Genomic DNA, 12084 nt, shown 5'->3' with positions numbered 1-12084 from the left:
CAGTACAACAAAGACAGCCTGGGCCTGCTCATACTCCAGGAAGACAACCGATGAACCCCCTAGCCCGAGCTACAGACGCACGGTTAAGAGAAGCCTACAGCATGACCATGACACAGACCAAGAAAGAGAAAGCCAAGATCAGGACGACTTTAGAGAACGGATCCACCATGCAAGGACGACTCATTCAAATCCTCCTACAAGATGACGGACAGAACATATGAGCCCTAAAAGAGATGATCAACAACATCCAATACTTGAACCTCAACAACATTCCAGAACCACTGAGAGGCATCGGCCCGGAAATCAACTTCTATCACCACGACAAGGGACACACCGACCTCTACTGCATCGAGATGATCAACATCAGCAGCAGGATCATCAGGGAGAAAGTCTGCCAATGGATACAGGAATACGGCAATCAGAGTTCGACCTCAGCGAGACAGATCAACCTCTACTACCCGTCCATGAACTTAGAGACGACATACACGAACAACTTCCTCAACATCCAACCCTTCCTCAACACCGTCATTCTCGCAAAACGACAAGACTGCCAGAAATGGAACCTGAACCGCTGGATCGATATGCCAAGCGAACTAGAACTGATTCACCACCTTCCTCTGACTGGGAAACTTTCAGACCAACAAAGAGAAGAATTCCAATCCAGAAAAAGAAAAACACCTCAAGAGCAACAACACCAGCGTCACCTAGTATTTCAACATCGTCAGAAGATGAGGAAGCTCTCACAACAACAACAACAACAACAACAACAACCAACCAACCAAAACCAGGTCCCTCAAGACCAAGAACACCAACCTCAGACCACACCTTCTGGCCCGACAATCTCTACACCTTCATCATACACCGACACGAACCTATCTGCATTCCTCGACGACCTGGAAAGAGACCCGAATATGGATACATCTCCCACGGCGACGGCACAGACGCCCGCCACTTCCACTTCATCTTCGCATCCACCTACAAGAACCGAACCAGAACACTTGAAAGAATTATCAGACATATCCACGGAACTAACAGCAGTCTTACTGAGGCTCATAGCACATTACAGCAAATATGGAGTCCCCGACGATTTTACTGCTATCTGACTCGCCACGGACTAACTGACATCACAACCTCCACTCCACAAATGCACTGGTGGTTCTCATTCCTCAGACAGAACGAAGGAAAAGGCGACGAACAACTCAGCGATGAACTCTCACTCCAGTCCTGCCAGGAAATGATGCAAACCAAAAGAGATGACCGTAAAGCACAACTAGCCGACAAACATGATTCCATGACACGAACAAACACCAAAGCTCTCAATACACTATACCACCTCTTTGACAAATATCGTCCAGCAACAACCAGTGACCTCAAACTCTTGCCCACCGACGAACTAAAGATGCTATACCAACTCTACGGAGACTCCTACACAACAAAAATAAAAAAATGCTTCGACATATGGCTCAAGGACATTCTCCAAGTACAACGCAAAATGACTTACTACCAACGTCTCAGGGAAACGTACCACGACCTACCAGAAACACCCACTCTCACTCCAGACGAACGATCAGATATCAGGTGGCTCCTCAAACTACTATCCGTCAACAACATCTATTGGAAAACCTTCTTTGCTTCATTCATGTTCATCTTCAATAAGATGGACAATAAAAAGAATGCATTCGTCATTCAAGGTCCACCTAACACTGGAAAAACAATGATAGTCAACCTCTTACTCAAAGTCATGAAACCTGCAATCATAGCCAAAACCAGTGAAAATGACAGGTTCTTACTCTCCAGACTACCCGATGCTACATGTTGCCTATTCGAAGAGCCAAACATCAACTACACCAATATAAATATCTACAAGAACGCCTTGGGTGGTGAAGAACTAGAAACTGACAAAAAAAAACAACACTTCGAAAGAATCGAAAGAATTCCCTGGTTCCTCACATCAAACATCGAACTCGGACAAATGCTGGACGGTGACACCAAAGAAGCCATACGTTGCCGCATCGTACAATACAACCTGACACAACGCATCCGATATTCCAAGCTGGCAACTGCGGACATACCACCTCACCACAGGCGTATAAAGGACACGACTCTGCACAAGTGGCTACTCTCTATGCAGAGGCCCATCGAGAAACACATTGAAGACCTACAACTGCTGACAATAACGCATGGGGGATTTGAGACAAGCGGAGACCATCAAGAGAAAGAAGCAGAGAACATCAGGGCCACCAACAACAAAGACGATCAACAACAACAACAACCAACTACCTCTACCAGTGACAACGGACGAGACAGATGCTCCAGTGGGGGAACTGGGAGATCAGATGATGGGAAGCAACAGCAGGACTGAACGAGCCGCCGGACAACAACCAGCAACTGCAGGAGCCATCGGTAAGTATTATCTTATATGGAGCTCCTTTCGGAGCACTCCATTCCTCCTATCGTCCGACTACCCCATATTCCCATTCCCCAATTAAACATTCACCGAATCAAACCGTCCCTTACAGAGGCTGGAGTCGGTTCTCTCCAAGGCATCACCTTCAAGAAAAACTATTACTCCAACAAGAGACCTCCAGATACTACGAGATACCTTACCATCATCACTAATCATAGATACCAAACTGTCGAAGCTTCATATAACTTAACTCTCTACTCCAACAAACTCTATCTCATTTACGATCACGAAATACCCTTCTACACATTCAACGCCACAGCCTCACACGACCAATACAACTTCCACGCACCTAGATCCTACAGTGCACAGATCATCAAATGCGGATACACAATAGACCTAACAGCCAGTAGAACTCAGACCATCGCTCAACACTTCACCATCGCAAACAACTACACCACAGAACGAAACGACAATGCCAGACTCTTTTTCCTTCAATCACCAAAAGCTATCGAAGTCACTAACAAAATATCATACACTGACGGTCAACAAGATCCACCAATGAACTTCCTAGAAACAGACATGACATCAGCCAAATACACAGAACTCCTCAGATATCCCATGACACTCAAAACCATCGGACAAGCCTTCACAAGAGACTTTTCAAACTTGCGAGAATATAAACCATACGCCAATGATCTCATCACTGCAGGAACCAGCGATACCTCTGTCTCACCCAAACCTAACCTACTTCCTACTATGGATCCAATGTATGACCACAGTGCATGTAACTTAGTAAGATTCAATGCTAATAACTCACAAACCAATAGTAAGAATATACAATTCATAAGATACAATCACACTCATAATATGTATCCTTCTCAACTTATCATGTTTCACAAACAACAAGATGACTGCACTGATACAATGGCTCCAAAGCAAGAAGAGGTAGATATAGAGATTAAGAAATTCATCACCTTTAGATTTAACATAAGCAAATACGAGAGGAGTGGCATCATCCTAATCCAGAGAATCATCCCGCTCCTCTCATGTTACCTCAACCAGCGACAGACGTTGCTGCTCAAAAGTCTTACAAGTATACTATAGGAGGTTCTTATGATTTCTAACAGGCAAGCTGCAAAAGATCATCGACTGACTCACTGTCAAGTCCATGACTACCATACCAGATTGCCAGCTATTCACCATCGATGGAGTAGAAGAAAACTTCACCAAGTGCGGCAGATACGCTCCTATACTATACTGTAACATTAGTAATAAGAAGTACAAATACTATGCAAATACACAACTTATCAGTCTCTTAGAATGTAAGGCCTCTCTCTTCCTAGATGTAGATATAAACAACAATCATCCACATCCGGATGAAACTGTGGCTAACATGCTTGAATGTTCTAGGCTTAAGATTACTCTGGTTAAGGATAAGAAATCTTTTGTTGTTATTAATTGTACTATTAAAAAAAACTGAAAATAAAGAATTGAAGGGAGCCTCATGTCTATATCTATCCTAACAAACAAACAAACATAATAACCAAGGGGGGAATGAACCTAACTTATATGGGGAATCTTTAATCGGAGACTCGGAGTACGAGGTAGTCGGACGATAGGAGGAATGGAGCGCTCCACTTCCATTCAATACTTAATCGGATCGGAGCGCTCCATTCCTCCTATCGTCCGACTACTCCATACTCCGCTTCCCCAATTAAACATTCACCAATTACCTACACCAATTCACTCACTCCCTCAGTATATTCATCTTCCGATCCGATTGAGTATTGAATGGAAGTGGAGCGCTCCATTCCTCCTATCGTCCGACTACTCCATACTCCACTTCCCCAATTAAACATTCACCAATTACCTACACCAATTCACTCCCTCCCTCAGTATATTCATCTTCCAATTAATATACTTCCGATCCGACCCTTCCAATTGTGGGCGTGGCTTGAGTGGATTTAATCCACACATTCTAAGAATGTCCAAGCCGCACCCACAATTGGAAGGGTCGGATCGGAAGCATATTAATTGGAAGATGAATATGGGCGCGTCAGTAGCGCTCAGTCCGGCTTTAGGAGAAGACCCTCCGATCCTCCAAGGACCCAGTATGCACGGGAACACCCTTGACGACTTCCTAGACGAGCTCGTAGAAGACGACAACGGTCTCAACTTCAACCAACTACTACAAGAGCTCGAGACCGCCGTAGAAGATGGTGACTGGGACAGGACAGCATCAGCCACCCGCAATCTTATCCACCAATTTCCTGATTGGGCACCCACGCATCACCTACCCCGTGAAGGATATTGGGATGAATGCGCCCAACCAACTGACGGAAGGCTACCAGTTCATACAGACCCACTCAACTGGCCCTACTGGATACATAGTGACCAAGGACTTTACCAACTGACTGTTGAATCTGCAACCACCCAACCGAGTGTAAGTATAAGTTTCTTTTATAATTGGATACTAATTGGATCGGAGCCGTCATTTGAGTATACACGGACGTTAGGAGGTCGGAGCGCTCCGATTACAGCTCCTAATACAAAACTCTTACAATTTCTCCCTTCTCCTTTCAGGAACGATCGCGTGAACAGCACAACATACCACTCCTAAGCGAATCAGATGAAGAGCGACATCGACCAACAACTAATGACCTTGAACCAGAGAACTTATTTGGACTCACCCAACCTGACCCACGCCATGAACACTCTAGCGACGACTCTATCCAACATCAAGGAATTACTCAACATGTCGGTTTTCAACACTTACTTGCAGAGGTTCATGAGAACAAGACCCTCCATGGTAGTATCAACCCAGGGACGACATTTACTACAGACCCCTCAACAAGCGAAGACCCTTCTCAGAATCAACTTCAAGAAGTACGTGACGGACATGGCCCTCAAATACGACAGGACCTTCCCTTACATCAACTATGCATTGACCTCCCGAGTGAATCAGATATTGAACTTGAAACGGCCCGACCTTCCAGCTCTACCAGCACCAGAGACTCATTCCGTCCCACATCCAGAGAGAATAGAACCACCGGCACCAAACACAAAAGATCCGGAGACTCAACCAGCCGATCCCGGTCCCGAGAAAGAAGCGGAAGATCCACTGTTGACGACAATGCTAGCTGCAGGATTGGCGGTCGATCAACCACATCCTGGGGCTGCCACTTCCACCGTCAATCAACTAATGAACCCTCTAGCCCGTGCTACCGACCAGCGTCTCCAAGAAGCTTACAGTATGACGAAGACAGAGACCAAGAAGGAGAAAGCCAGGAAGAAAGGAACACTCGAAAATGGAAACATGATGCAAGGACGCCTGATGAGCAACGACATCTCGTGATGCAGGCAAAAGCCAAGAGGACAAAACAGGAACAACAGCAGCAGACAAGACCTTCTGGCCAGACCACCTCTTCACCTTCATTCATAGACGAGAGCCTATCCGATTTTCTGTCAGACCTGGAAAGAGACCCAAATATGGCTTCATTGGACACGGACAAGGAAAGGACGCCCAACATTTCCACTTCATCTATGCCAGCTCCTTCAAGAACCGATCAAGAACGCTTAACAGAATTATCTGCCATTTCGGAGGAACTATCGCGAATATTACTGAAGCTCATGCAACACTTCAGCAGGTACGGAATGCTCAACACTTATACTGCTACCTAACGAGACACGGCCTGACCGATCTCACAACCTCAACACCTAACGCGCAATGGTGGTTCGAGTTCCTCAAACACAGCGAAGGCAATGAAGACGAACGACTCAGCAACGAAAAATCTCTACAAAGCTGTCAGGAAATGATCAATGAGAAGAGAGAGGAACGAGCCAGTGAATTGACCGACAAGCAGGACTCCTTACAGAAAGGAAATGCCAAGGCTCTAAACACAATGTATCATCTATTCGACAAGTACAAACCGGCTACTACCAGTGACTTGAAGCTCCTACCGACTGAAGAACTTCGCATCCTCTACAGACTATACGGGGACAGCTACACCGTCAAACTCCGTAACTGCTTCGAGATATGGTTAAAAGACTTACTCGCCAAACAAAGGAAACAAACCTACTATGAAAGATTGACAGAACTCTGCCCTGACATCGATACTACACTAACAAAAGACGAAAAGGACGACATCAGATGGATCCTTCACCTACTCTCTGCCAACAATATATATTGGAAAACTTTCTTTGCAAGTTTCATGTTCATTTTTAATAAAATGGACAATAAAAAGAACGCCTTCGTCTTACAAGGGCCACCCAATACTGGCAAAACCATGCTCGTGAATCTCCTACTGCGAGCGATGAGACCGGCGATCATTACCAAAACTTCCGAAAACGACCGCTTCCTACTATCCAGACTCCCCGACGCAACCTGTTGTCTCTTTGAAGAACCCAGCATTAATTACACCAACATCAACATTTACAAGAATGCTCTGGGTGGTGAAGAGTTAGAGACGGACAAGAAGAATCAAACTTTCGAGAGAATCAAAAGGATTCCCTGGTTCCTTACCAGTAACATCGAGCTCGGTCAAATGTTAGACGGAGTTACAAAGGAGGCCATTCGGTGCTGAATCGTCAAATACGACATGAGTCAGAGAATAAAATACTCTTATGCGGCAACTGCAGAGATACCTCCTCACCCGAGACGTATAAAAGACGTGACCATCCACAAGTGGCTACTCTCTTTGAAGGAGTCCATCGAGGCACACATCGAAGACCTACAGCTCTTGACCCAGGTGCATGGCGGATTCGATACGTCCGCAGACGCCCAAGAAGAGACGGCTAGACTTCTCAGGGATGGAGTTCGACAACGAGGAGGACAGCGGACTCGGTGCGACAAATCACCGGAGTGAGAGGTCAACTCAACCTGCAACGACTGGTGCCATCGGTAAGTAGTTTATTCATTGGAGTCAATCTACCGGAGCGCTCCATCCTCCTAACCTCTGCATATACTCAGATGACGGCTCCGATCCAAACATTCCCCGAACTCTTCTTCTTCTTGCAGAAGCGGGAGTCGGCTCTCTTCAAGGCATCACCTTCAAGAAGAATTATTACTCCAACAAAATCCCTCCAGATACCACTAGATACTTGACCATCATTACCAATAACCGTTACCAAACTGTTGAGACTATGTACAATCTTACATTATATTCCAATAAGGTCTATATGGTGTACGACCACGAGATTCCTTTTTATACATATGGAGCCGGAAACTCTATTGACGAGTACAACTTCCATGCACCTAGGTCTTACTCTGCTGAAATCATTAAATGTGGATATACAATTGACTTACTTGCCTCGCGAACTCAGACTGTGGCTCAACAGAGTACAATTACCAATAACTACACTACTGAGAGAAATGATAATGCTTGCCTACTGTTTTTAAAGTCTCCTCTAGCTATGAAATTCACTAATAAGAGTACATATAATGAAGCTGGAGCTATTCAACCACCAAAAAACTTCCAAGAGGAAGATATGAAAGCTGATGTGTATGGACAACTATTGCGATATCCTATGACTCTAAAGACAGTAGCACAAGCATTCACTAGAGATTTCTCTAATTTAAGAGAGTATAAACCCATGGCCAATGATTTAGTCGTAGCTGCTACTTCTGAGACTAGTATCTCACCAAAACCATGTCTATTGCCTACCATGGATAATATGTATGATCATAATGGGTGTAACTACATTACACAGAACATCAACAACTATCAGACTAACCAAACTAACTTAGAGTACTGTAAATACAATCACACACACAACACCTATCCTCCCCAACTAATCATGTTCCACAAGCAACAAGGAGACTGTACTGATTCCATGGCACCCAAGCAAGAAGAGGTAGACATTGAAATAAAAAAGTTCATTACTTTCAAGTTCAATCTTAAGGGCATTAGAGAATTGTGGCATCATCCTAACCCAGAGAATCATGCTGCTCCTATCATATTACCTCAACCTAGCACTGATGTCGCTGCTCAAAAGTCATATAAATATACTGTAACTGGCTGTTATGATTTCTAGGTAAAATGCAGCAGATACTGGACTCCTTCACCATGAAGTCGATGACTACCATTCCGGATGGCCAACAGTTCTCTATCAACTGTGTAGAAGACAATTACACGAAATGTGGGAGAAACGCACCTATCTTAATATGTACTATGAATAATAAAGAGGAGAAGTATTATGCCAATACACAATTGATTTCTTTGCTACAATGTCTAGCTGACATAATTCTTGATAGTGTTAAGTCTGAAGCGAGTTGCGCTGATTTGTTAGAGGAAAGTAAATTACGATTGGGTTATGTAAAGGACAAGAAGTCCTTCACTGTATTGTATTGTAACCTTGTACCTAAGTATATGTATATATATCTATATATATCTATATATCTATATATATATATATATATATATATATATATATATATATATATATATATATATATATATTTAAGTGGAATAAAGTGGTTGTGAACATGTCATTGTTGGCAGTAATATAATGACGTGTGGCAATAATAAGAATGTTCCTGACATGACACCCCATACCTCTCTCTCTCTCTCTCTCTCTCTCTTACACACACACACACACACACACACACACACACACAATTCAAGACAGCAGAACCTCTGCAATAGGCACATTTCAACACAACACACACCGTGTACATTACACACTACAACACAACAAAGTTCTCTGCACCACACATTGTAACACAGCAAAACCCCTCTGCAATGCATTCTGCCGTACAACAGAGGCTTGGATTTGAAGGACGATTTGCCATTAGTGAAGCAAGAAAGATAAATGGGCGGGGGGGGGGGGAATTGCACGGGGACAAAACAAAATAAAAAATGTATCGGTAAGGACGATGTTGACAGGCTGGTAGAGGTTGCTATTGGACGGTAGATGAAGTGTTTCACTGTTCCTAGAAACAAGTGTGTGTGTGTGTGTGTGTGTGTGTGTGTGTGTGTGTGTGTGTGTGTGTGTGTGTGTGTGTGTGTGTGTGTGTGTGTGTGCGCGCGCGCGCGCGCGCAGCAAGGGGAGAATCGGATGAGAACGTGTGAGAAATGGTAAATAATGAAGGAAATATACCAGCTGGAACGAATTGCGTAACGGCAAGCAGATGCATCAAGGATTTCGAGATTTTAATATAAATTCTGACTAGCTGCGTGACACAAATATGAAAGACACGAAGGTGACGAAGAAAACTCCTGAATGAAATAGAAGCCTATGTCAGAGCGGTTGAGTTATCTTTTGTCTATGCATCGACTTAAAAAAAAAATAAAAAGTTTGTAGCGAATATGCCAATGTTCCACCTGTATAAAGAGTGGACGAGTCCGGCGGTGAGATATTCGTTAGAGTTTCGTTGGGGGCCAATTTATTTCCACTCTTCACTTTGCCATTCCTCACACTGCAACACATGGCACTGCAACACCTCACAACAGCTCACACTGTCATACCTCAAACTGCATTACATCACATTGCGACACATCATACTTCAACACTTCGCATTGTCATACCCCATACTGCCTCACATCACAAAGCTGCACCTCACTCTGCAGTTATTCACTGCAGCATATCACACTGGCACGCTTTATACGACCACATCTCGCACTGTCATAATATCCAGTGTCACACCTCACACAGCAACACCTTAAACTTGTACAGATCATACTGCTTGCCAAGCTTGAAGCTGCCACACGTCGTAAGGCACACTTTACGCGGCCACTGTGCAATATAACACACTTCACACTGTCATAACTCACACGGTAGCACCTAACACAACCATATTTTATTCTGCCATATCTTACATTGTCATACTTTACACCGCCACATCTCTACCCTGTAACACCTCACAATCGTACACCTCAAACTGTTTATTCCAGTCTGCCACAACTCTGCCTACGAGACTTCATTCTGCAACACCTATCAGTGACACCACACTGTCACTCCCCACACAGCAACACTTCACACTCCCGCAATTCACGCCGACAGAGTTAGCACAGCGACAGCATAAATATATTGCCAAATCTCACAGTGAAATAGCTAGCATTCCCATAACTTGTAATAACACACCTCACACTGCCACATTTCATCCTGGAACACCTCACGTTGCTACACCTCATACTACCACACCTCACACTGCAACATCCCTCACTGCCACACTTCACACTGAAAGAGGTAGCTCTACGACACATCACATTGCCAAACCTCAAAATGTAATACCTAGCGCTACCATAACTCAGTCTACCACACCTCACAGTCACATTTTATCCTGGGACACCTCACACTCTAACACTTCACACTGCCACTCCTTTCTCTGCAACACTTCACACTGCCACACGTCACACTGCCACCCGACACACTGCTATTCTTCAGATGGTCACATCTCACGCTACATTACCTCACACTGCCTCATCTCATTGTAATTTCATTACAGGCACGAATCAGTGTCAGGGAGGAACTGGATGTAAACCAGATGCAAACAAGCCTTTTATGGTAAATGTATTTCTCTTGCATCATTACTGTTTCTGTGTCATCACCAGCAGTGAGGTATTAGAGTTTGGAACCAGCTAAATATGTAATCTATCTATCTATAGCCCGACGCCCTAATCCCGCAAAGGGTGACCGCAGACAAAACGCCTCCAAGTCACTCTGTCACCCACCATTTGACTACCCTCCCTCCAATTCACCCCCCCCCCTCATATACCTCTCAACTCCATCCCTCCACCTCATCCTCGGTCTACCCCTCCATCTCCCTCCCTCCACCTCACCTACATACACCCTCTTAGTCAGTCTTTCATTCTCCATTCTCTCCACATGTCCAAACCACCTCAGTGTATTTAATAATTCTAAATAATAAGTTGAAATGACCACTCTCTACAATATTTAGAAAATTTTGTGTCATGTATTAAAATACATAGGAAAATATAGTAATGAACCGTGTCATGTGTTTAACATTGAAGTTATATATTTTTTTCTAATCAACAAGGAGAAATCAGAATAGGAAATCCGTAGTTTAAAAATAGTAAATGTTACGAAGACAAAGTGTTTGAGTGGGAAGTGGGGAGCATAAAGCTTAATGAAGAGCCCGTCATCAATAATAATTATATAAAGATACTGTGTGTGTGTGTGTGTGTGTGTGTGTGTGTGTGTGTGTGTGTCTGTGTGTGTGTGCAGTAAGGGAAGAATCGGATGAGAACGAGTCGTAAGAAATGGTAAATAATGAAGGAAACATACCAGCTGGAACGAACTGGGTAACGCCAAGCAGATGCATCAAGGATTTCGGGATTTTAATTTAAATCATGTGTAGTTGCGTGAGACGAATATAAAAGACACGAAGGCGATGAAGAAAATTTCTGAGTGAAACAGAAGCCTAAGACAGAGTGATTGAGTTGTCTTTTGTCTATGCATTACTTGGAAAGAAAAAAAAAAGTTTGTTGTGAATGTCCCAATGGTCCGCCTGTATAAAGAGCGGACGAGTCAGGCGGTGAGATATTGGTCAGAGATTCGTGTGGGACGCAGTTACTTTCCACGCTTCGCTTTGCAATTGCTAACACTGCAACACTTGGCACTGTAACACATGGCACTTCAACACCTCACAACAGATAACACTGTTGTACCTCAAACTGCAGTACATCACACTGTGACACTTCATACTGCAACACTTC

General features: G+C 44.0%; 1 protein-coding gene across 1 annotated transcript; it reads left to right on the top strand.

The window, feature by feature from the left end:
- The first annotated feature begins 6219 nt into the window (after window positions 1–6219).
- On the top strand, window positions 6220–6990 carry LOC145401248 (uncharacterized). The gene has a single exon (XM_080273583.1). It carries the CDS (start codon window positions 6220–6222, stop codon window positions 6988–6990), a length of 771 nt encoding a protein of 256 aa, XP_080129709.1.
- Window positions 6991–12084: the final 5094 nt, after the last annotated feature.

The sequence above is a fragment of the Coenobita brevimanus genome, chromosome 55 (assembly GCF_032717465.1).
Source record: "Coenobita brevimanus isolate Jiangsu-jjx chromosome 55, ASM3271746v2, whole genome shotgun sequence".
In the NCBI taxonomy this organism is placed as follows: domain Eukaryota; kingdom Metazoa; phylum Arthropoda; class Malacostraca; order Decapoda; family Coenobitidae; genus Coenobita; species Coenobita brevimanus.
The sequence above is the reverse complement of the archived record's forward strand: the minus strand, read 5'-3'. Positions and strand labels throughout refer to the sequence as shown.

What these genes read in the sequence shown, in the direction of transcription:
- LOC145401248 (XM_080273583.1), top strand. Translation starts at nt 6,220, where the DNA reads ATGATCAATGAGAAGAGAGAGGAACGAGCCAGTGAATTGACCGACAAG.